This window comes from Babylonia areolata, chromosome 5, assembly GCF_041734735.1.
Source record: "Babylonia areolata isolate BAREFJ2019XMU chromosome 5, ASM4173473v1, whole genome shotgun sequence".
Taxonomy (NCBI): Eukaryota; Metazoa; Mollusca; class Gastropoda; order Neogastropoda; family Buccinidae; genus Babylonia; species Babylonia areolata.
The window spans coordinates 12,804,668-12,831,658 of record NC_134880.1 but is presented as its reverse complement, the minus strand read 5'-3'; the positions used below and the strand labels follow the sequence as shown (position 1 = coordinate 12,831,658).

General features: G+C 45.2%; 2 protein-coding genes across 3 annotated transcripts in view; one reads left to right on the top strand and one right to left on the bottom strand.

The window, feature by feature from the left end:
* The first annotated feature begins 130 nt into the window (after positions 1–130).
* On the top strand, positions 131–7,684 carry LOC143281937 (microsomal glutathione S-transferase 2-like). 2 transcript variants are annotated; one of them, XM_076587245.1, is made up of 6 exons: positions 131–257; positions 1,191–1,416; positions 3,192–3,291; positions 4,398–4,468; positions 5,167–5,248; positions 6,282–7,684. In XM_076587245.1, the coding sequence occupies exons 2-6, from the start codon at positions 1,320–1,322 to the stop codon at positions 6,433–6,435; spliced, it is 504 nt and encodes a 167-aa protein (XP_076443360.1). In that variant the 5' UTR covers positions 131–257; positions 1,191–1,319; the 3' UTR covers positions 6,436–7,684. The 2 variants fall into 2 exon arrangements, with proteins under 2 accessions (XP_076443360.1, XP_076443361.1); XM_076587246.1 differs by lacking the exon at positions 131–257 and having other exon boundaries at positions 1,121–1,416.
* Positions 7,305–26,991, bottom strand: part of LOC143281936 (uncharacterized) — a 27,660-nt gene continuing 7,973 nt past the window's right edge. Inside the window, 7 exon segments of the mRNA XM_076587244.1 lie at positions 7,305–9,794; positions 12,222–12,399; positions 13,467–13,583; positions 15,857–17,264; positions 19,114–19,322; positions 19,324–20,808; positions 24,413–24,887. Coding sequence (XP_076443359.1) covers positions 9,607–9,794; positions 12,222–12,399; positions 13,467–13,583; positions 15,857–17,264; positions 19,114–19,322; positions 19,324–20,808; positions 24,413–24,887 — 4,060 coding nt within the window. The 3' untranslated portion in view covers positions 7,305–9,606.

Sequence of the window (26,991 nt, the reverse complement as noted above, 5' to 3'; positions counted from 1 at the left end):
AGCCCAACGCAGGCAGGAAATCGCAGAGCGGAGGGGGTAAGGGAAGGGTGGGTGGGCTGCAATCGACTGACGCAAGAACCTGGCAGTATTGACTGAACGACCGTCCTTGACCTTATCTGGGGAAACGTGCTGAGAGTCGGCTGCGCAGACAGGCTGGTGGGTATATATACCCCGTCCTGCGTGGCCTTACTGCGTAGCACAACGGAAACCGGTTTGCCTGCGTTGGCTCCATTGCATGCAGCAGCAGTTTGTTGAAGGTGAGTCGGCGTTTGTTGAACAGAACACGAATGCCAAAATCTGTGTCCTACGTTATGTATTCATTAGACTTGTGCGGGAAATTTGCACAGTAATTTGTATTTAAAAAAAAATCTATTGTTCTAGGGACCGTTTCCGAAATTCCCTTTTCGGACGTTTTGCTTGTGCCAAGCCAGTGGATATCTATGATCAATGGAATAGTGAGGATCAGTTGGAAATTAGGCTTGTTAAGTGTAGAAATGGTAATTCCTAAAAAAATTATCTGTGTGTGTGTGTGTGTGTGTGTGTGTGTGTGTGTGAGTCTGCCTGGCCTATCTCCGTCTGGCTGTCTCGTTTCCCCAAATTGTATCTTTTGTGTGTGTGTGTGTGATCCATCAACTGATGATCCAGTGATATTATCTCTCAAAAAAAAATAATTTTTTTTCAAGTGGTGCTTTCCGTTTACAGAGTTGTTTTTGTTTTTTTATTTTATTTTTTAATTTGTTTATTTTATTTTATTTTTTATATATATAGCAAGACTGGTGGATGTCGAGTATATGTTCATCTTGTGCAACGTGTTTGCCATTTTATATCAAGTGATTGATATAGACCCGGGGGCGCACGTGCGCGTGCGCGCACTCGCGCACACACACACATACGCGCACACACACACATGTACGCGCGCGCGCACACACACACACACACACACACACACACACACACACACAAACCAAGTTATTACTGATAAAGCTGTGGTGTAAGTCGGTCCATTGTGACAATTGTAGGTCCGACCACCGAACACTTCAACTGAGGAATGCCTCCTCTCGGTTCTTTTAAACTGAAACTGAAACAAGGACAGAAGACCAATGACAGCAAAGTGGGTCACTGAGTCCGCGACGGAAGTGCAGACGAATTTTCACTTACAGTTGGTATAAATACTTCCTTCATTGTTTCAGGTATCAGAGACATTTTGACTGAGCAGCAGCAGCAGTTGACTTCAGTACGTTTCAGTTCAGCCTTTCAGGCAGTCAGCAATATATACAGAGAGAATCAGAGACAAAGGCGTAGTGTACAGTGCACACACGATGGCTCCCATGTTTTCCATGTTTGCCACCGGCCCCGTCACTGCATCGAGGGTCGTCCTCACCGGCATTGTCACCCTGGGCGCTGGCATCCAGTTGGGTGAGTAGGCCTGCATGTATATCTTTTTCTTCTTTTTTTTTCATTTAAAAAATATTTCTGTTCAGTCTTTTTTTTATTATTATTTTATGTGTTATTATTATTTTTTTTACAATGCGCAGAATATGATACTAAACAATGCAGATACATCACACTAAATCAAAGCATAAATAAACATAAGAAAACGATCTGTAATGAGACATTACACATATATAGAAGGATATAGGACTGATATACATCATGCATATTCAGTCTAGACTGTCCATTATTAAAGACTGCACGAACGACAGAGGGAGACAAAAATAAGCACGACGACAGTATATGGAAGACTCGGACAGACAAAGGCAGATTTTAAAAAATATACTCATAAAAAAAAGGAGAAAATTGATGGAAGGACAATCATAGCCTGATTATCTGCCAGTCGGATTAATAAAGATGTGTCGTATTTGTACAGCAGTAGGCCTGGCCGGCTTATCAGATGTATGTGGTGTCTTGGAGAAGGAGGGATGAGTTTGGTTTTAATACTGGTATCCCATCACAGGTAGTGATTTTGTGTGTGTGTGTGTGTGTGTGTGTGTTTCTTCTTCTTCTTCTGCTGCTTTTTTTTTTTTCTGTTGAAGAGTTTACTTTCTGTTCCTCCGAGCTTGAGGCAGCTTCAGTCATCTCAAGTTATTTTGTTCACCCCGGGTTTCAGTTTGCATAGCAGAGGGAGAGGGGTGTATTCATAGAAACGCGGCCTGGCTTTACCCGCGGCCGCGGTCACAAGATAGGCCTACTTGTTCGCTGCTGTGCCGTAATAATAATGATATTAATGATAATGCTGATAATAATAACTTGATAGTAATGATACTATTGGTGATAACAACAATAATTTGTATTTGTTTAGCGCTATAATACAGGCAGAAGCAAATTAACCTGTAAGAGCCTTTCAAGTTACAAATGTGATACTAAATATGAATCGACTAAAACACATACGATGAAGATTTTTTTTTTTTTTTTAGATAAAGGTAACAAACAATGCAATTTACACAACCCATGAAGTGCAACAACTCTTACACGTCAAATTAGTGCGCGCGCGCGCACACACACACACACACTAATACACACACAGGGCGCGCGCACACACACACACACACACTAATACACACACAGGGCGCGCGCACACACACACACACACACACACACACTGTGAGTCAGTCGTACTCACACACTGTCATGACATGATGATGCCAGGGCTGGACACGATTGCTGGGTGCGTATTCAGCAATTCAGTCGTGGTGTTTGCTCAGAAAACGAGTGGTGAATATAATGCATCTCAGTTAAAAAGAAGTGTTTTTTTTCTTCTTCTTCTGTCTGTTTATATAGGGCATGTGCACACAAGGTTTAAACTTAGGTCTCAGTTATTTATTTTTTATTTATTTTTTTTTTTACATGAAACTTTGTTGTTTTTTTTCTTCTTTTTTTTCCGCAATTTTATCAGTTGTTAAAAGAAAAAGAAGAGAGAGAAAAAGAAGTTTTGGGGGTAATGTTGACACAACGATCAAGACGCGGGCTGTGCAGTTCGCAGTCAGTCAGTGTACCTTGCCCTCAATTTTAGACTGAAAGAGGGAAAGAGCGAGAGAATGAAAGTGGATGGGGGTGAGGGAAAGGGGCTGGGTGAGGATAGTGTAAATGTAAATTTGTATGTTGGTGGTGAGGAGGTGAGGAGCAGTAGGAGGAGTGAGGTAAGGGGCGTGCGTACGTGCGAGAGCTCACCCAACTGGTTTGGCTGCTTTCAGTCGTCTTCGCCCGCCGCGTGTACCATGCCCGCAAGCAGTATGAAATAGAGTTTCCGGCTGTCTCGGGCAACCGGGACTTTGAACGCATCTACAGGGCACAGTGAGTGTTTTGTTTTTACAGGGCGTGTATGTGTATTGAGCGAGAGCGCGGATGTTTATAGAAGGAGCGAGCCAATACAGACACACGCTGACACACCCACCCATGCACACACACACCGTACACACAGACACGTACACACTGCCACATGCACGCTCATCGGGGGGCCGGCCGGCTACACACACACACATGTACACACACACGACAAACACATTGACACGCGCGCGCGCGCGCAACTGAATAGCCAACTCAGTGACACAGCGACAAGTCCAAACAACTGCAGTGATATAACACTGATAATGACGTTGATGATGGTGAGTGGTGGCGGTGGGGATGATGAGGACAGTAATGAGAATGGGGCTCACTGGAGGAAAGATAATGATAGTTAATGGCGCGCGCGTACAGTCACACAAACACGCACGCACGCACATACTGGCACATTTTACCGTTGCTCGCACGCATTGGACACAGACACACCTAAACACACACACGCACGCGCACACACACACACACACACACACACACACACACACACACTCACTCACTCACTCACACACACACACACACACACACACACACACACACACACACACACACACACACCGGGCACACACAGAGTACTAAGATACATTGCTTCACCAAGGTTCAGAGACATAGGAAATTACGGTGGTTGTGTTAGTCACTCATCCTCATACACCACTGCACGTTACCAAAGACCGAAACACACTCAATGAAAACAACACACAGACACTGACACACACGCGCGCGCGCGCACGAGCATCCCCTCCCCCTCCCCCTCTACACACGGCACACGATTTCCATCCCTGTCCAGCCTCTGGGCATATCAGGCTGACCCCCATTCATCATGAATGCTTTAGTGGAGGTAATTGTTGTGATGATATCAGTTGACGAAGGGGGTGTTGGTGGTGGTCAGCAGTGGGGGGAAGGGGTAAACTGAGGGTGGAGAAATGACAATCTTACTGAATCGGAAGCAAAAACAGAATCAGATGATCCTGAAAACTGTGAGATAACACTTAGTGGGGTGGTTATGATCGTGCATAATGATTATTGACGATTGGGTTTCATTCATTATCGTTGTTTTGTTGCAGACAGACCGTGCTAGAATGGCACCCCGTCTTCATCACCTTTCTGTGGAGTTCCACGCTGTTTTTCCATCAAGGTGAGCGAGGCTTTTACAGCAGCTTGTACGGATCGTTTGGTGATCCCGATCTCACTGTCTGTGTGACTGAATGACTGGAACGGTGTGCAAGCGCTTTGATTTGTCTATGTATAAGATTCAGCGCTTTGCAACACTTTGTTAGTGTGTTTTTTTTCATCACTATTGTTATAATTATTATCAACATTATTACAGGTTTTTTTCTGTTTTTTATGCATAGCACACACACACACACACACACACACACACACACACACACACACACAACTGCGCTGGATGCATTTTAATTGCCAGTGCCTCACTATTAATTTTGCCAGCAGAACTGAGCTTTATTGCGTACTGTTATTTAATCTGTGGTTGTCTTTGGCGTTCTTAAGTTTTTATCATAATTGTTATTGCTATATATTGTAACATAAGCGATAATGTCGATGTATGTCATTGCTGATGTGGATGGTAGTGCCGCTAAACTTAATAATGGTAATAATGATGGTGATGTTGTTGATGTTTGTGGCGATGATGGTAATGATGATTATGGTGATTATGACGATGATGGGGGTGGCGATGGTAGTGATGATGATCATAGGTGATGATGATGATGGTGATCATGAACTTGATGATGGTGATAGTGGTGATTATCATGAAAACAGTGGTGGTGATGATGCCGGTAGCGGTGATGAAGGTGATCATGAACTTTGTTGCAGTACCCTCTGCCATATGTGGTCTGTTCTACATCATCAGTCGTCGGCGCTTTTTCAACGGCTGTTCAAACAGCGTGGAGGAAAGGTTCGTACAAAGGCCGGGCTTGGGGAGTTAAGTTAAGAATTTAGGTAAAAGTGAGTGAGCGGGTCAGATTCGTCTGTCCCCATGTCGCCTACTCATTGATTGTCCCACCTCCCTCTGTGGCCTCTTGTGAGCTTGACCAGTCCTTGTCCTGATTCGCCAAGCTGCCATTCCCGTTTCGCACATTCAGCTTTCTGTCTCTCTCTCTCTCTCTCTCTCTCTCTGTCTCTCTCTCTTTGTGCCTCTCTGTCTCTCCAATGGCATTGTCTGGTGTGTTTCTCTGCCTCTCACACCCCCTCACTCTCTTTCTCTCACTGACTCCTGTTAAAAAAAAACAACCAAAACAAAAGAAAAAACCCAGCCAAACCCAACCTCTTTCTCTCTTTGTGCATCTCTCCTTCTAATGTGATTGTCTGGTGTGTTTCTCTGTCCCTCACTTTCTCTCTCTCACTCGTCTTTCTCTTTGCCTCTCTCTCTGTTCTCTGTGTGTCTCTAATGTGATTGTCTGGTGTGTTTCTCTCCCCTCCCCCACCCCTTTTCACTCGCTCTCACTCTTTCTCTCCTTTTGCCCCTCTGTCTCTCTATCCCTCACATGTGATTGTCTGGTGTGTTTCTGTCCCCTAACTCTCTCACACTCACACTTTCTCTCTTTGTGCCTCTCTGTCTGTTTCTAATGTGATTGTCTGCTCTCTGTCTCTGTCTCTCTCTCTCTCCAGTCTTCAGAACGGGCCATGGCTTATACTGAAAAATGTTTTTGACTCGACTCTCTCTCTCCTCTCTCAAGTGCCACAGTGTTGCTTTACTCTTATTGGTTTATTTTGCTCCAAATCTGTTTTTCCTTTCAGTTCCATTTTGTCTGTTTTGCATCATTTTTGTTGTGAATTGTACCGACTATGTCACTACAGCTTCACAGCTAATGGCACAAACATTTCTGTTTTCAGGGTTCACTCTCTCTCTCTCTCTCTAGCTTACTATGACTACGTTAATGAGTCAAATCAGTATGGTTTTTTTTTCTTTACCATCTTTTATCATCCAGAATGCCAGGATTTTACATGGGTATTCGCCTTCTGGGCATTATGGGCGTCATGGCGGCTGTGGGTCTGGGCCGGACACTGGTGAGGATGATGGTGAGCCACGCCTCACAGTCAGGATTTGAGGGCCCGCCCTTCCCCTGGAGAGGAGTCCAGTAGACACTGTGTGGCCACAGTGTCGTTTCGTCAACCAGTGATTAGTTTTTACTGTGGAACAAAAAAAGACTTATTCTTCTGTGTTGTTGCATCAGTTGATAGAAATATGCAAATACGCCTTTTTTGTTGTTGTTGTTGTTGTTGATATGGCCGATCTTTTGTTGAGTCTTGTTATGTACATGTGTGTGTGTGTGTGTGTGTGTGTGTGTGTGTGTGTGTTTTGACGAGCCGTGGTAAGCCACGCCTTGTTAACTGTTTGGCTGAGGTAAATGAATACACGATTTGAACATCCAAATAAAGTTGTCAAATCATTCTGACATCATCTAAAGAAAGTAAAACCAGTCATTCTGACCTTGTTCTGATTCAAGGTCACAATGTCGAGGAAACTCTGATATGACTGTAAGGCCCAGACCTCAGTTTGTAGGACAATCAGCCACAATTTTGCTGATGAAATATGTCAATAACAGATTTAGCATTTGTACGCTTTTGATTTCTGTCAAGTGATTTGTAAACAGTTACACCTTTAAACAGGCTATGTTGTAGAAAACCGATTGGGCAACCAGAACTGTCATCACTGCCCATCTGGGTTCCATCCTTTGCCATTTTGAAGTGTAATGTGCACAAGACGAATTCATTTCGAAGCGCAGGGAAAAAAAAAAAAAGTGTTACTGTAAGCTGCTTCGTTCGGAGGCTGAACGACTCCTAAAGAAAACCCCCCAAAACAAAACAAAAAATACGTAGCAATCAGGTTAACTTGCAACATCAGTGTGCTCTTAAGTGGAGTGATGGCCTAGAGGTAACGCGTCCGCCTAGGAAGCGAGAGAATTTGAGCGCGCTGGTTCGAATCACGGCTCAGCCGCCGATATTTTCTCCCCCTGCCACTAGACCTTGAGTGGTGGTCTGGACGCTAGTCATTCGGATGAGACGATAAACCGAGGTCCCGTGTGCAGCATGCACTTAGAGCACGTAAAAGAACCCACGGCAACAAAGGGGTTGATCCTGGCAAAATTCTGTAGGAAAATCCACTTCGATAGGAAAAACAAATAAAAGTGCACGCAGGAAAAAAAAAAGAAAAAAAAGGGTGGCGCTGTGGTATAGCGACGCGCTCTCCCTGGGGAGAGCACCCCAAATTTCACACAGAGAAATCTGTTGTGATAAAAAGAAATACAAATACAAATACAAAGTATTACTGTAAGCTGCTTTGTTCAGAGGCTGAGCGACTCCTAAAGGAAACAACAACAAAAACAAACAACCCCCCCCCAAAAAAAAAACAAACCAGTAGTGAGATGTCCTCACATAGGTTTTCCTATTCACACTGTCCTCTTCTCATCACTTGACAACGAGGATTCAACTACCACCCAAAAGGTTTTTATAAACTTTATTTTTTTGTCTTTGAAGAATCCTGCAGTCATTTTTGTCTTCAAACCAGTAGGGATCAGATTAACTCATCCCTGACGGGATGAATACATCTCAGGTGCGTATGTCAGTGACAGCATCAGTGTGATCTTGATAAGATTAATGGGTGTTAAATAATGCGCTCTACCTCAGGGGCCCGTAGAGTTAAAAACTGACATCAGTGTGAGGGGAACAAAGGGCATTATGATCAAGGCTTGCATGTAAGACAGCTGGAATATGCCAAAGACAAAGCACACACACACAAACACACACACACACACACACGCTCTCACTAAAACAAATACACACCGTAAGCTTTTTTGTTGAGATATATCGCGATATGTGATGTGTATGTTCAAACGTTTTCATTATTACATCATATCACGCTGGGATATGTATGTTTAGAAGTGGCAGCGTTGTTTTGGGGTCTTTGTTTTGTTATATCGATGATACCAGTGTGTGTGTGTGTGTGTGTAAATCAAGATTTTGTTTGAATGATTTGAAACTATTTTGCTTTTTCATAAATAAATATCGCTTTTTTCTTATGTTGTTTGATACTTTGCTCAAATCAGTTTGCATCTGAAATCGTATGCATGTTCGCGCGAACACACGCACACACACACACACACACGCAGACACATACATACACGCACGCACACACTCGCGTACACATGCGCGCGCTCTCGCTCTCTCTCACTCACACACACACACACACACACATTGAACGCGCAATCACGGACGAACACGCTTTCATTATCACCACATTTCCTTAGCTGATATTGTTCAACAAAACCTGATCAGTCAACAACCGTTAAAAAAAATAAGATATATATGGAATATTTATTATACCACTTCTCGTTCATTTTTCGCTGTTGTAAATGCATCGGAAAAAATATTTAATCTTTTTACAATAGTGGGTTTATGGAATTTTGCTTCCCCCCCCCCCTTTTTTTTTACAGTAATTAAGTTGCCATATCTCTCTCTCCCTCTCTCTATCACACACACGCACACATATACACGCGCACGCATTCAAGCACGCACGCACACACGTGTACATGCTATCTCTCTAATTCAGGAAGACATCTTTGTTTTGAATTCACATGAAACACTATGTCAAGACAGTACATACAGCCAGAAACAATGAAACACATCACCAGACAACCGTAATACACCCTTCTCGTTTCGTTTTCGCTTTGACTTCAACAAATACACATAGGTCTCTTGAACAGCAATACATGCACAGCATAATAAAACTTTCTGAACAACACAGTCTGAATTCTCTCTCTCTCTCTCTCTCTCTCTCTCTCTCTCTCTGTGCATTCATGATTAACGTGGGGTAAACACAGCATAATAAAACTTTCTGAACAACACAGTCTGAATCTCTCTCTCTCTCTCTCTGTGGATTCATGAATAACATGGGGTATCATAGCGGTTTTAAAGTGTTCGTCTCCCCAATTCCCTCTTTCCCGCTCACCCCCAACCCCCTGTCTCTCTCTGTTTCTCCCTCAATAATGAAAACATTGTTCGTAGTTTGGCTCTTTTCCTGTTCAAAGCATTTCGGCTGCGAGGGGTCTCTCTTGCATCATAAATTCTGTGAGGACCTGTGGTGCCTATCTGATTTACGTATTGATTATTTACTTTGTTGTTGCCCCTCTTCATGTGGGACCAAGGCCTTAAATGAATAAAATATCCCAGTCTCAGTGTCAGTCTCTCTCTCTCTCTCTCTCTCTCTCTCTCTCTCTTCCCCTCCCGTCCCCCCCCCCCTATCCCCCCCTTCTCCTACAAAACAAAGTCCTGGATGGTCTTGATGACGTCCAGGCGCTGCATGCGCTGCATGACGTGGAGGAGGTCCCTGAGAGTGACGTCAGGCTGACGGCCGGCCCAGTCCTGCAGCAAGGCGTCACAGGGGTCTCTGGGGGCACGGAACTTCAGCAGGGTCACCTCCCCTGCTGTCTTGCCCAGATGACCTGCACCAGAGGGGAAATAAAGATGGACAAACTTGAAAGCAAAAGAAAAGAAGAAAACACAAAACACATTTTTGTGATTAAACAATATTATGGTTCACTATTAAAATTAAAAAAAATAAAAAAAGCCAAAACACACACACACACACACACACACACTCACATACACTGACACTCATACACGCACACACACACTCACACACACACACACACACATACACCGGCACACACACGCAACCCCTCCCCCAAAAAATACAAACAACCCCCCCAAAAAAACAAACAAACAAACAACAACAAAACCCCAACAAAACCACACACACACACACACACACACACACACACACACACACACGCTTGAAGGCCTTTGACTGTTTTCGACTGAATATTCAATCGGAACATAGACACTAATATCTTAGTCTATGGCTTTTTAGTGTGTATGTTAGGGGAGATGGGTTTCTTTCAGTGCCATCGATTGATTATTTGCGGGTCGGAAGCCTCTCGCTACATTATATAATTGAAAGCCTAAAAAGTTTTCAGTGTCCAACAGGCACCACTCAGAAAGCTTGATAAGTCTGCTTTAATTATTCTCGTAGAGCAACACCAAATCACGCTCTGTATATATGGATGTTTTTGGTAATAGCCTTCTCAGAAATTCAGACGACGCTTTCAAAATGGCGGTCGACACACCATAACCCAGTCAAAGCGGTGTGGTCTTGCAACGGACTTGCGATTTTGTCACCCAAGAAGGTGCATCAGTGTACTTATTTTCTCCAATATGACAGTGTAGTGTGCTTCCAAACAACTCGTATTCCGTATATATTGCGTTTCTATTTTTCTGGAAAAAAACAAAACTAGACTCGACGATTGCTGACGACCTTTCCAATGCGGTTGGGAAAAAAACCCAACAACAACAAACATAAACAATTCCGTATTTATGCTGGAGTGACTATGTGCGGTGTACCTGGAGTTTGGGTTATGATTCTTCGAAGACTGTATGCACATGAGCTTTTAGTTTTCATCTACTTTCCTGGTCAGTTCATCTGGTTTAACTGAAGATCTGTGTTCAGAAATTAAGTGAGAATTGTTATCTTACTTTTATGGTTCCGTGATTCCTAAACAGTCTGTTAAATGAACTTGAAACTATCAGAAATCAATAGATTGTTCGTTTTATTTAAGAAATTTGAGAGATACCTAGGTATACATTTTCCTGTAGAAATGTAAACGTGTCAGCGCAGAGTCTTACGTCTGAAATGTAACGTCACTTTTTACGTCATTTCCGCCCAAACCTCTTCCATCCTTTTACTTCAAGTGCTGTCATTCATTTTGTGGACTAATGAGTGATAACAGTTTCGCTTAGCATAATCATGCTTTTATTCTGACATTCTTTTTTTTTAAATACAGAAACGAACATTTAGTAAAACAGAAATGTGGGTATTACTGCTTAAAAAACAAAAACAAAAACAAAACAAAACACAAAGATCACAGATATGAAAAGTGACTTAAAGCTATGCCTTCACTGATGTGTATAAAATGTAAGGGCAGGTGGATTTCTGTCTGTCTATCTGTCCATCTATCTCTTTAACATATAATTTTGTGCTGACTTTGGATCAGTGTTACAAGTTATCATCAGTAAAAAAAAACAAAAAAACAAAAAAAAAACAAAACAAAAAAAACCAAAAAAAAAAAACGCGAAAAGATTCCAATATTTTTTAGATAAATTACTTCGTTCTTTGCCTCATCGTGTGAAGGAGTCGTGCGTATTTCCATCATTGTTATTATTATTATTATTTTTTTTATCATGGTTCCTTCCAGTAAATGAAATGGCAAATCCGATACTTTAAATAGTAGTTGTTCAATGCAGCTATCGATACCATTTTCAACTATTGCGATGTCATTTACTTGATATAAAATGAATTCTCAGCTTTCCAGCTTCACATCATATTGTTCAGGACGAAGAATATCGTAAATTTAACACACGGACTGAGATTTTGGTCTAATACGTGGTAAACTAAATATTCCGGAGATGTTACATGCGTCTGTGAAGAAAATAAATGTTCCAAGCAGTATCTTCTTTACCACCAAAATTATAACAGTAACTGTACAGGCATTCGAGATAAATCGTTTATCTATAGTCTGTCGACATAACCTACTATCTTCAAGTTTTGGATTATAATTCAAGACTGTGTGTACGTCTGCGTTGGAGAAAAAAAAAACATACCTAAAGTTCAGACATAAAGAGAACGCGCCGGTCAGGCTTTGGGGGTGAACATTTTGCGTGTAAATATTCATGACTACACACACACACACACACACACACATCTCTCTCTCTCTCTCTCTCTCTCTCTCTCTCTCTCTCTATATATATATATATATATATATACCAACGCGGGCGGGTTGAATTTGAAAAGCGCATATGCGCTCAGTCTGTACCTGCCAGAGCGGACCAGTCGTTGCCCAGGACATGCGGCACGTCCAGCAGGTCACAGATGCTGGCGTGCAGGCCCTGGGGGATGGATCTCAGAGGGGTGTCCAGAGCCGCGGGGCCACGCGCACCCTGCTGTAGCGTTCCGGGTAGCCTGGATACCCGGGGCTGGCTGCTTTCACTCACCTGTCGTTAGAATGATGATGATTGTGATATTCACGGTAATAATGGCAACAGGACTGGTTGCTTTGATATTCTTATCTAATGTATGGCACGCATACAAACTTCAACAGACAACAGAAAAGGATGCGAAACAAAACTGTATTGCTCAGCCAGTCTCAGTCTTCATTTCGTACAACCCGTTATCAGCCGGGCAGGGTCTCTCTGAGCATGCGCATATTATCAAGGGACATAAATCATTATTATCATACTTTCGCTTTCTGTATATGGCTATCACAGCTGCTTTCACTCAACTGTCGTCATGATGATGATGGAGGTGATGATGATGGTAAAAATGATAATAAGCAACCAGAGGGTTTGTCGCCAGGGACATTTTTTCCCCCAATGATCCTCTGATCCGAAGAAACTGCCATCATCTTCAATGAACATAGCAGTACTACAACTAATACTGCTATTGCTACTACTGCTGCTGGTGGTGGTGGTGGTACTACTACTACTACTACTCCTGCTGCTGCTGCTGCTGATGATGATGATGATTATGATGATAATGGGTATTTATAATGCGATCTACCTTCTTAGATCAGGGGACCAGGCCGCTAACAATTAACATCAGTATTGGAGAGAAAAGTGGTAACAAAAACTAACATGACAAGGCACCATCATCAAGACTTACAACAAGCAAGGCGAAAGGAATGTGTCAATGACAATGCACACACATACACCCAAAGACATAAGGTGTGTGTGTGGTGTGTGTGTGTGTGTGTGTGTGTGTGTGTGTGGTGTGTGTGTGTGTGTGTGTGTGTGTGTGTGTGTGTGTGTGCGTGTGTGTGTGTGTGTGTGTTAGTGAGAGAGAGAGAGAGAGAGAGAGTGTGTGTGTTTGCGTGTGTGTGTGTGTGTGTGTGTGTGTGTGTGTGTGTGTGTGTGTGTGTGTGTGTATGTGAGCGCGCGCTGGATGCTTTGCAATGATGTACTTGATTTACCTTTTGTCCATCAATTCGATCAAAGAAAAGCGAATATGTATTGCTTCCACACATGTCATACAAAAAACAAAACAAAAGACTGAGGGTAGTTACCTGCCCTTTCCGGTAGACAACATGGCGGCCCCGACACCAGAACTCCTTGGTTTCCGGCACGTGCGATGACGTCGCTCCGTCCCGTGTGTCCGACAGGCTCAGGAAATGGAACCCCATCTGGAGACATGGGGCACACCCCGATTATCACACTGTCAGTACATGGGGCACACCACGATTATCACACTGTCACTACATGGGGCACACCACGATTATCACACTGTCAGTACATGTGGCACACCACGATTATCACACTGTCACTACATGGGGCACACCACGATTATCACACTGTCAGTACATGGGGCACACCACGATTATCACACTGTCAGTATATGGGGCACACCACGATTATCATACTGTCACTACATGGGGCACACCACGATTATCACACTGTCAGTACATGGGGCACACCACGATTATCACACTGTCACTACATGGGGCACACCACGATTATCACACTGTCAGTATATGGGGCACACCACGATTATCATACTGTCACTACATGGGGCACACCACGATTATCACACTGTCAGTACATGGGGCACACCACGATTATCACACTGTCAGTACATGGGGCACACCACGATTATCACACTGTCACTACATGGGGCACACCACGATTATCACACTGTCACTACATGGGACACACCACGATTATCACACTGTCACTACATGGGGCACACCACGATTATCACACTGTCAGTACATGTGGCACACCACGATTATCACACTGTCACTACATGGGGCACACCCCGATTATCACACTGTCAGTACATGGGGCACACCACGATTATCACACTGTCACTACATGGAGCACACCACTATTATCACACTGTCAGTACATGGGGCACACCACTATTATCACACTGTCACTACATGGGGCACACCACTATTATCACACTGTCAGTACAAGGGGCACACCACGATTATCACACTGTCACTACATGGGGCACACCACTATTATCACACTGTCAGTACATGGGGCACACCACGATTATCACACTGTCAGTATATGGGGCACACCACTATTATCACACTGTCAGTACAAGGGGCACACCACGATTATCACACTGTCACTACATGGGGCACACCACGATTATCACACTGTCAGTACATGGGGCACACCACGATTATCACACTGTCACTACATGGAGCACACCACTATTATCACACTGTCAGTACATGGGGCACACCACTATTATCACACTGTCACTACATGGGGCACACCACTATTATCACACTGTCAGTACAAGGGGCACACCACGATTATCACACTGTCAGTACATGGGGCACACCACGATTATCACACTGTCACTACATGGGGCACACCACTATTATCACACTGTCAGTACATGGGGCACACCACGATTATCACACTGTCAGTACATGGGGCACACCACGATTATCACACTGTCAGTACATGGAGCACACCACGATTATAACACTGTCAGTACATGGGGCACACCACGATTATCACACTGTCACTACATGGGGCACACCACTATTATCACACTGTCAGTACATGGGGCACACCACGATTATCACACTGTCACTACATGGAGCACACCACTATTATCACACTGTCATTACATGGGGCACACCACAATTATCACACTGTCACTACATGGGGCACACCACGATTATCACACTGTCAGTACATGGGGCACACCACGATTATCACACTCTCAGTACATGGGGCACACCACGATTATCACACTGTCAATACATGGGGCACACCACGATTATCAGTACATGGGGCACATTACAATTATCATACTGTCAGTACATGGAGCACACCACGATTATCACACTGTCAGTACATGGGGCACACCACGATTATCAGTACATGGGGCACATTACAATTATCATACTGTCAGTACATGGGGCACACCACGATTATCACACTGTCAGTACATGGGATACACCACGATTATCACACTGTCAGTACATGGGGCACACCACTATTATCACACTGTCAGTAGCGTGTGAATGGGATGGATATTTAACTGAAACTATCTGTGTTTGGTCTTCAGTATGCTTTCAGTGGAACACTTGAATGAGAATCCACATTAAATTTTGAAAAAAAAAGCTCTCATAGATTAATATAACTGAAGTGTGATTGTTTTGTGTGTTTTTTTCTTAGCATACTTAAGATGTGTTGTTGTTTTTCGTAGAAGTGTAAAATGTGTTTTGGTTCTACAGTGTCAAGTCGTGATAACAGTGTCAAGAAAACATGAAATAAAACTGTTAATACGTACAGCCTAAACAATCAATCAATCAATCAAACATACATACATATGTATCAGATAGATTATAGATAGACATAGATAGATGATAGACATACATCAGGCATGCATGACTACCAACACAACAACCTTTATCCAATCACCCACCTCCTCACAGGAGATCTGGTGGGGGGCGGGGCACGGACAGGCCACGCCCAGTCTCAGATGACAGCGCCGGAAGTCTCTCCTCACGATCTCCGACAGCGTCCTCCACACGAACTCCACCACGGACTGCGGCGACACGTCACTGCTGTCGTCACTGGTGATGTTGACGACGTCACTGATGTTGACGTCACTCTCCAGACTGCCTTCCCCCAAGAAGTCCGAGTCTTCTCGGCCTCCTCCCACAATCAGGGAAGAGTAACCCCGCTCACTCCCCTCCCAGCCGGACACCACCACCTTCATCAATCGCCCGTGACACGTGTCGGCCACCTCTGGGCTGCCCGTGACCCACTCCAGCTTGTAGCAGCGTGACCTGCCCAGGGTGAAGGCCGCATGCGACTGGCACGCGGTCAGCACGGGCCAGCCCAGGTCGTCCAGGCTCTGGCAGGCGTCCTGAGCGGCGCACGCGCTGAGGAGGCGGAGGAAGGCGGAGTGGGGGAGGAGCGGCAGGCCGTCCACCAGCAGCTGCCAGTCCCCTGGAGACGTGTCCCAGGGCTGCAGGTCGTGGGGGAGGTCCGAGGGAAGGGCGGCGGGTACCAGGTACAGCTCTCCAGGGATCTCCTCGACCTGGTGGTCTTCAGTGTGAGGCTTACGATGTGTCTTGAAGCGGTGCCCGGCCGTGTTATCGTCCTCGTCGCTGTCATCTTCATCAGCATCGTTGTCTTCATGACCATCATCGTAGTCATCACCATCATGCCCTCCACCACCACCACCCCAACCACCACCTCCCCCAACTCCTCCCGAACCTCCGCGGTACCAAGATCCGCCGCTGTCCTTGAAGTGACCCCCACCCCCACCACCACCACCACCGGCGCTCCTGCCGTCACCACTCCCCAGCCACCAACCCCGGTCGCTCAAGTTGAGGGGACACATGAGGTTCAACGTCTGCAGCAGGTAGAGCACGGTGTCGCTCTGCGCGCGCAGCTCTGGCGCGTGCGCGTCCAGCACGTGAGCGAACAAGGCGCGCGAGCAGACGCCCGTGGTGGCCAGCCGGTCCCACTCCGTCATGAAGCGCCTGTCGCGGTCCGCGCGCCGGGGAACATCTACGAGGCGGCCGAGCACGCTGAGCAGCCCGTGGGGGCTGAGCACCACCACGCTCTGCAGGAGGTTGTCCTCCGGGAAGTAGAGCACCTCCCCGAGCCGCTGGAAGAGCGCCAGCATGGCGTCCATATCCTCCGCGTCCCTGATGGCGCAGCGGTTGGCCTGGCACTGTGCGCGGAGCTGGTCTGTGTCGGCGAGGAGGCGACTCTCGGAGCGGAGGTCGTCCAGCACGTGGAAGAAGTAGAAGTAGCGGACAGGGTGCTTGTCCGTGTTGATCTCGGACACAGTCTTCAGAAGCTGCTGTCGGAGGTACCTGTCCATGACACACGGTTTGTGGATAGAAATAGGAAATAAGCGCGCATAAAAAAAAAAAGCCCACCGCAAGTGAAGGGCTTGTCCATGGCAGAATTATGAAGAAGAATCCCGCTTTGTTTGTAAATCGGTCACAATTGTCACGAAAGGTTTTATTGTTTGTTTGTTTGTTTGTTTGTTTGAGAGAGAGAGAGAGAGAGAGAGAGAGAGTGAAAGAGACCGAAAGAAAGATAGAGACAGTGTGTGTGTGTGTGTGTGTGTGTGTGTGTGTGTGTGTGTGTGTGTGTGTGTGTGTGTGTGTGTGAGATAGAGAAAGAGAGAGAGAGAACGAAAGAAATAAATTAATATAGAGACAGTGTGTGTGTGTGTGTGGTGTGTGTGTGTGTGTGTGTGTGTGTGTGTGTGTGTGTGTGTGTGTGTGTGTGTGTGTGTGTGTGTGTTTAAATCCACTTCATGTCTACACCTCTCAATTATTTTTTTCTCTGCCTTTAATAAATCAGATTCCAACGATGTGCGTGTGTGTGTGTGTGTGTGTGTGTGTGTGTGTGTGTGTGTGTGTGTGTGTGTGTAAAAGGAGGGAGAGGAAGATTAAAAGAGGAAAGAGAAAGAAAGTGTGTGTGCGGAGAGAGAGAGAGAGAGAGAGAGAGAGAGAGAGAGAGAGAGAGAGGACACAGACAGACAGACAGACAGTTAAGAAAACTGAGCGTTCAACTTTATACTACATTTCTATTTCTCATATTCATTATTGTCAGCATGTTTTGCACGGCAACAGAAAGCATAACATTCCCACGCTGCCATCTCATTTAGTGGAAACGTTCACCGTAATCAGTGACAGACTAGTTTATCACACATACTAAGGTATCAAAAGTGAATCCATGGACGTAACATATCCAATGTATAGTCCTGCGTAACGATTATAAAGGCGACGCTGATTGCTACTGCTACTGTCACTATGCATTGTAACTATGTCTAACTTCTACCAACATTGATAACAATGTTGTTGATGATAACCTAATGAAGTTTAAGTGATGACAACAATGATAATTGTAGCACTGATGTTCACATTACCCGAAGTACCTTTCAAAATGTATTCAAGCCAGATTTTAAACATGTAACCCAGAGACTCAAACAGTTGTGGCTAGCATGAGAAAACAAATCCGGGTGAGACAGATTGAGACACGTTGTCAGCATGACTACTAAAAGACTTCAGCAGGAGGTTAGTCGTAGCCGCGATCGGTACTCTAAAAGCATGCCTTGGTTTCCTTCACCTTTTTATTATTATTACTTTTGTTATCATTGTTATCAATACATCATTATAAACACACACACACACACACACACACACACACACACACACATATATATATATATATATATATGTATTATATTATTATTTTTGCATCAATTTTCATTTTATTTATATTTTTTCCACATTTTATGTTATTTCATTATGTATCTGCTCACTTTTATTTATATATTTATTTCTTTAAGTATTTATTCATTAATTCAATGATGTATCCATTTTTTCGTTTATTCCCCCCTTTTTCCCCTCAAGGCCTAACTAAGCGCGTTGGGTTACGCTGCTGGTCAGGTGTCTGCTTAGCAGCTGTGGTGTAGCGAATATGGATTTGTCCGAACGCAGTGACGCCTACTTGAGTAACTGAACTGAACCGAACTTCCTTCACTCAGGGCAGGGGGAACTTACGCATTGTGCTTTTGCGAAGGTTAGGCATCTGCTCCTCTTCTTTTAAATTTTTTTTTATACTTGTTTTGCTAAGGCAGATAACGTATATTAATTAGTTCGCACGCTTTGACACCTGACAATGGAACTGAAACCCTCCTTGACTTACCTGTGATCTCTGTCCCTGTGGTCTCGGATGGAGTTCTCCACGGGAAAGAGCGGCACGTCGCCGTCCGTCCACACCAGCATGTTGTGGAAGGACCGAGGGATCTCCTTCCTCAGCCTCTGCCCCACGTTGACCACAAAGTCCCCGCTCTCACCCTCCCTCAGGCCCGGGTCGTCGCGGTGTGTGCCCACGAGGAAGACCCGGGTGTCAGGGGTAGCCGGCGTGCAGGAAGATTGACTGCAGCCAGTCGATGAGACTGCGCAGCACAAGGTGGAAGTGCTGCCGAGCCTCCACGAGGGAGAAGACCAGCACGTACACGCACTGCGCCGCCATGTACACGTGGTGGGCCGGGTAGTAGAGCGGGTGGCCGGCAAAGTCCCGCACCAGCAGTCTAGGGGAGGGGGGCGGGGACGAGGCGGAGCTGGCCAGCACGGACGTGGGCTGCTCCATGGCCAGGGACCCGGAGCGGCCACGTGACAGCAGCGAGTCCACGAACTGGGACTGCACGTGGCGACTGGCAGCGCCGGGAGGGGAGGGGGAGGTGGAGGGGGAGGAGGACGACTCCGTTGTGGATCCTGAAGGCTTAGTGCTTGTTGATGTCGATGATGCTGCAGAAGTGGAGGACCCTGACGACCACGACGATGATTTTGAATCTGCTGCGGTGGATGGTGACAGCGAAGACACCGACACGGACAGACACGGCAGAATTCGGACGGAAATGTCCACTTCATTCACAGCCACCAACAAAGCGGCCGACGTGACATGCGCGGCAACCAGCTGTAAAGGCGACGTCACCAAAACCCATCCAAATATGTAACGCGTCACCAAAAACCCTGGAATCAACCCAAAGCAGTGCCTCACCATATGACGTCCCAAAGGCCGTGTCGTGATTGCCTTGATGACGCCGTTTAGGGTCAGGAAAAGTGATCGGCCCACACCGAGAAAGGGTCCGTGAAAAGCACCAATGGCTGTTCCGCACACAAACACAAAGGCAGACGGAGGGGAGAGCAGCACCAGCATAAGACTGACCATCAGAGGGATGAGGAGACGGCTATGCTTGTTCTGCACAAAGCCCAGCCCCAACAAACAACCCAGGATCATCAGATGCGGCTCAGCCTGCATCAGGGGGTTGCCGCTGTGGAAGTAGTCCATGGACTGTGGAGCTGACATGCAGAAGACGCAGGCCATGCCCAGCCCCAGGGACAGGCCGAAGCACGTGGCCACAGCACTCTCCATCATGGCGAACCAGGCCACGCCCACCACGTATCCCCACAGGGCCCCGTGCTGGGACGCCCGCTCCTCAAACGTCTGCCCCAGCCTCCAGCGGAGCGAAGACTCGCACAGGACCATCAAGTGCGCGATCCCTACAGCAATGCCGAAGCCGTCCTTTCTGCCGAACGTGACTCCGGAGAGCGCGAACATCACCACCATGGTGATGCCCCATATGGGCAGCGCCTTCATACTGTCCAGCGAGGAGGCGAAGAAAAAGAAGAACATGCTGACGTAAGCGATGACGCCGATCTTGGTCATGGTGAGGAAGGCGTTGAGCGCCCGGCGGGGCACGGGGATGCGGTGACGTCGGTTCTCCAGCCGCTGGTGAATCCTGCGGCCCAGCACCTCGTTGAACTCCTGGCGGTTGGCGGCGTCCACGTGCACTGACCTCCAGTCACCCCCAGTGCCTGACCCCGGGTCCAGGGCCTAAGCAGAAACCCCACATAGCTTTATACTAATAATAATGGTATTTATATAGCGCTGAATCTTGTGCAGAGACAAATCAAAGCGCTTTCGCTCCAGTCATTCACACGCATGCATAACTCTAACACTGGAGAAACTGAAGACAAGGAAGAGGCAAGGAAGGGAGGCTATTTTGGGAAGAGGAGGGTTTTAAGGCCAGACTTGAAAGAGCTGAGTGTGGAGACTTGACGAAGCGAAAGAGGAAGTTCATTCCAATTGCAAGGTCCAGAGACAGAGAAAGAACGGCGGCCAACAGTCGAGTGTTTGAATCTGGGTATGCGTAAACAGAGTGGATCCGAAGCCGATCGTAGTGAGCGAGATGGAGTGTAGAGGTGAAGGCAGCCACAGAGATAGGAAGGGACAGATTTGTGAATACATTTATAACATAGAGTGCTGATCTTGTACTTTATTCTGAGTGAGGCAGGGAGCCAGTGGAGATGTTGCAAAAGAGGAGTGATGTGCTCAGATCTTTTCTTTCTGAGGACGAGTCGGGCAGCAGAGTTTTGTATGCGCTGAAGGGACTGAATGGATGAAGCAGCCAAACCAGACAACAGAGAGTTACAGTATAGTCAAGGCGAGAGAGAATGAGAGAAACGACAAGTCTAGATGTTGCGTCAATGGACAGATTTTTCCGGATGGAACTGATGCGTCGCAATTGACAGTAGCAGGATTGACATGTCTGACTGATAAATTTTTGCATGGACAGAGTGTTGTCAAGGACAACGCCGAGTTCCTGACTGAACTGGCATATGCTTTGGGAGCACTGGGATGTTGATAGGCCAATACAGAATTGCATTTGAACAAAAAGGATTGTCAGAACGACAGAAGTTTGAAATGGTGCGTACGGATATTGATATGCCTGTACAAAAATGCGTAGGAGGTAAAAACAAAAAACAAAACAAAAAACAAAAAACAACAACAACAAAAAAACAGAAAGGAAAAAAAGTGCGACAGAAGTTTGAAATGATGCATACGGATATTGATGGACACTATGCCATAAAGTTCGTAGAAGGTTTGGTATCGAAAAACAACTTCAATAACAACAACAACAACAAAAAAAAGAAGAAAAAAAAAGGTCTGCACCCAGTCAAGGAGGTAAATGAAATCAACTTGTCACTGGGTCTCCCTCCAGGCAGACGAAAACAGCCTGTATAAATTGAACCAATCAATCAACGCACCACTCATGCAACCACATGGCAAATCAATGTCAGTCAATCGACTAATCCACACTCACATGCCTGTTCACCCGATATCTCGGAAAGAACTGAATTTTTCCTATTTTTATGCCAAATTTGGTGTCAATTGACAAAGTATTTGCAGAGAAAATGTCAATGTTAAAGTTTACCACGGACACACAGACACACACAGACAACCGAACACCGGGTTAAAACATAGACTCACTTTGTTTACACAAGTGAGTAAAAAAAAAAAAAAAAAAAAAAAAAAATCAACCAGCCCAACAGGCAGAGTGGAGCGGTGGCCCAGCGGTAACGTGCCCGTCTAGGAGGCGAGTGTTCACGTGTTCGAGTCCCACACATACAAACCAGGAATGTTCCTCCCTCTGTCCGATATCCTTGAGTGGTGGTCTGGGTGTTAGTGGGATGAGACGATAGACTGAGGTCCCGTGTGCAGCATGCACTCAGCGCACGTAAAAGAACGCACGGCAATGAGAGAGTTGTGTTTCCGGCTTTTTAGTTTTCTCATATAATTATATATATATATATATATATATATATATATGTATGTGTGTGTGTGTGTGTGTGTGTGTGTGTGTGTGTGTATATATATATATATATATATATATATATATATATATATATATATATATATATATCTTAAAAAAATCCATTTTGATTGTTAAACAGATACACTTGCACACAGAAAAAAAAAGAAAACAAGTATGGATAGTGCTGTACTTTGGCGACGCGCTCTCCTCGGGGAGAGCAGCCCAAATTTCATACACAGAAATATGCTGATTTTGTGTGACAAAAAACAGAAAGCAATGCATAGCGTGCAATATACTTCAATACCATTCGATACAATACAGCACGGAACAAAACGATGCAGTTTCAGTTTCAGTTTCACTTTCTCAAGGAGGCGTCACTGCGTTCGGACAAATCCATACACGCTACACCACATCTGTTGAGCAGATGCCTGACCAGCAGCATAACCCAACGCGCTTAGTCAGGCCTTGAGTGCATGCTTACATATTTGTGTACCTATGAAAGTGGATTTCATTTTACGTAATTTCGCCAGAGGACAACACTCTCGTTGCCATGGGTTCTTTTTCAGTGCGCCAAGTGCGTGCTGCACACGGGACCTCGGTTTATCGTCTCATCCGAAAGACTAGACGCTCAGTTTGATTTTCCAGTCAAACTTAGGAGAAAGGGCGAGAGCGGGATTCGAACCCACAACCTCACGGACTCTCTGTATTGGCAGCTGAGCGTCTTAACCATTCTGCCACCTAAACGATGCAATACACTACAATACACAAAAACGGAAAACACAACAATAGACTACAACAATAGACTACAATACAGTGGAATACAACACACTACAACGTAACGCGATACAACACAATACCATACAATGCAAAACATCAGTTACCCCGACATTCAGTCACTCCACAAGTTTTCCAGTACCTTAACCCTTTCACCGCCAGTCAATTTAGAGTACAAAATTCCCTTGTGGTATAAACACAGAACAGACAGTGGCTAAGAATAGCTGGGGATTCCCCCAGCGATGTCTAGAAAATGATGACCTTTCCTACCACCGAACATTAAGAGCAGTAGGTTCATGGATAACAGACAAATGAATGGTCACCTTTCAGTGACATGAGTCTTCTACCACGCCTGTGCATAAATGCGAGCATGGCGTTGAAAGGGTTAACCAACGACCGTGCATACAATACAGGATCTTCATCCTCTCCCCATCCCCTTAAATACAGTCTTTGCCCCCAACCAACGACTGCACATATGAAGGACCTTTGCCAACGACCACACAGACATATATATATATATATATATATATATATATATATATAGAGAGAGAGAGAGAGAGAGAGAGAGAGAGAGAGATTCAAAAACTTTATTACTCAAGGATAAAGATTTTAGGCATTGCCTAGTCTTTCAAAAAACGATAAGACACAACAATAATAGCAATGGTAAATACTACTACTACTACTACTACTAAAGCTACTAATTATAATACTAATCAACGCACCATCCTCATCATTATAAAAATATAATGAAGGGGACACAGTCACACACTCACACCCACCCACATATACACACACTCATCTCCAAACACACACACACACCCTTATACATATTCAGTTGCACATATACACACATGCATGCATATGTCTACATGTACATACATATATGTATGCATATGCATACCTAAACATAATTAGGTATCAAAATACTGAAAAAAGAAAAGAAAAAAAAAGCAACAACGGGTTATTAAGGCTGTCAAATTAATCACCACACAGAATACAGGAAGAGAGAGAGAGAGAGAGAGAGAGAGAGAGAGAGAGAGAGAGAGAGTCTGCCCCAGCCCAACCCACCTGCGTGTCCACCAGGTCTCTCTCCAGCCCCACCGTGCTGGGCTCCTGGCTGTTGAAGGGCTCCCCGGCCAGCAGCCTCCGCAGGCTTGTCTTCCCTTGCCGCTCCCGCCCCACCAGGCTCACCACCACGCGCCGGGCGCGCGAGCGGTCCTTGCGCAGCGCCTCCTCCTCCGCGCGCTGCCCCTCGGGCCCCGTGATGTAGCCCAGCCCCGGCGTGATGCCCAGACCGTACACCGACTCGCTCATGTCCGGCGGGGCACGAGGCATGGCTCTGACTGGCTGCACGTGCTTTGGTGGAGGCTGTGTGTATGGGGCGTGGGGGTCGGCGGGGTGTCCTCCTGTGGGTGTGGGTGTGGAGTACTGGATGTGTACGGTACTGCGTGTATGTGTGGTGGTACTCTGCGTGTGTGGGTACGTGGGATCCTGCTCAAGACGTTGGGGTCGGCAGGCTAAAGGTGGAGTTTGGTGGCCATCTCTGTTTTCGGAGGAAATGTTCAGGAAAACATCACACAGTTGAAAAAAGAAAAAAAAACGTTGCTCCTTTTCCGCCAGCCTTTTCAGGTCGATTTAATTAATCACGCGGTCGATATTTCCTGAGACTTACTCACGCAGTGGACATGTGCTTTCTTTCTATTCTTTTTCTTTCTGGGTAGGGGGTGGGATGGAGGGGTTTAGGTCCGGAGTTCGTGTGTTTCTGCTTTTATTGCCGTTGCTGGAAATGAGAAGATTAGGGATGGTCTAATTAAGTATTGGGTATCTGACGAGGAACAGTGTTTTATGACTGACAGGGCAGGCGTACCAATGGTGGTAGTGGCGTATTGAAATAACTGAGGGAAAATGCAAGAAGTGGTGTCGTTAACAACAAAAAGCCTTGTTTGAAGATTGAGTCAGATGTTGGGGTTGTTTCGTAACACACATTGGCATATAAATCATAGTGTCATAGTGAGTAGGGGTTGGACGTTTGATAGTGTCAGTCATCTGACCAGATATGGAGAGGTGGTGAGTGTGTAATCAGCAGTGTTATTGGTGGCAGTGTAATGATCGTTGTTATTGCTTTGTTGTCTCAACAGCTGCAGAGATAATCACACGATAACAGCGTTGTGTCAATTAAAATGAGGAGATGGAAAGCAGATACTGACTGTAGCGTTTTTTCTACGGGGTCTTTAGTTGACGTTGGTAAATCATCTACGGTGGATATACGACTAGAAGTGAGAATGTTGTGGTACGACTAACAGTCGTGCAAATTTTGGTGACTATGACTTGTCGTAGTGAACATATAAATATGACAGCAGTAACTATGACTTCTTTGGCTGGTTGGTTTGATCCGATGTATATCAACAGTCCTGTAATATTTTGTTTTCGCAGTTGGACTGGATGTTAATAGATTTCAGCATACGGTTTCTGTCTTTCGAAACACTGCAGTCTTGATATGACCGTATGGCAGATAATGGCAAAGAATTGCACAACATCCTTCTCAAAGACTAAATTATACATGAAAATCGTCACTCTTGTTTGTTATTGTTGTTGTTGTGTTTCAATGTCTGAACATTCTGTGATGTATTCAGCAGACGTTCTCTTCGAGTCTGTATTGTTCTGGCATAGTCGTGTACAACATTGCACTACACACCTTTAAAACGCTCTATTGTGTTATTGCAATAACTTAAACTGGGAGAAAAAAACGACAAAGTGCTCTTGTGAAAGATAAGTGTCCATTGATAACTAGAGGAAAGGAGGTCGGGTATTGCCAGTTATCTTTAAGAGGCCCAGTGCTCCCCTCACACAATAAAGGTCAGACGAAAGTGTTGGCAAGTATCCACAAAAACGACACTTTATGCGCGACGTTAAAATAAATAGGAGAGTTTTTTGTTTGTTTGTTTGTTTGGTTTTTTTGTTTTGTTTTTTGTTGGTAGTTTTTGCTCTAAATTACACGAGGACTGTGAGTGATGGTTGAAAAACAAACACGTAGTATAGACATAAACGTCTTCGTTTAACTGACATAGCTACGATGATTGAAAAACATCAAAGCAACTACATGCACACCTTTATGCATGTGCAGCACCACACATCCTGCTCTGTGCGAGTCACGTCCATTGTTAACAAACATCCGCCTTCCGGGCCCGACGGACAAGTGCTCGAATGCCTGGGATAACTGCGAATCTGCCTGGCCACTCCATGTCCGGGATCACGGCCATGTCAGCCAGGCCGACTGAACTTGTGAAGTCGCGACGTAGTTAACCCAGTAGGATACATTCAAAACTAACTGTATATACTGTTTTACGTTGTTAGTTTGTGAGTCACAGGCCCTTACTACTGTCTCAAATCTTCGGAAAAAAAAGTTCAGTGGAGTATCTTTCGTTTCAAAACAAATTCATATATCTATCAAATATTGAGTAGGGAAGAGGAATATTATTAAAAAAAAAGAAGAATAAAAGCACATTCAGACATCACTTTGTCTTATCCCAAAGAAGAAATAGACAAGTTTGTTCTCAACAACCAAAAATGCAAATCACACGACTACATAATATTTCCCACATTCGTGAACATGTCTGCACTAACGTTTTGAAAACTGGATGGCTTTC

Bases quoted from the DNA above. Each gene is read 5' to 3' on its own strand.
- LOC143281937 (XM_076587245.1), top strand. From the start codon at position 1,320: ATGGCTCCCATGTTTTCCATGTTTGCCACCGGCCCCGTCACTGCATCG. The intron at 1,417-3,191 runs GTGAGTAGGCCT...GGCTGCTTTCAG, and splicing joins GGGCGCTGGCATCCAGTTGG to TCGTCTTCGCCCGCCGCGTG. The intron at 5,249-6,281 runs GTTCGTACAAAG...TTTATCATCCAG, and splicing joins TCAAACAGCGTGGAGGAAAG to AATGCCAGGATTTTACATGG.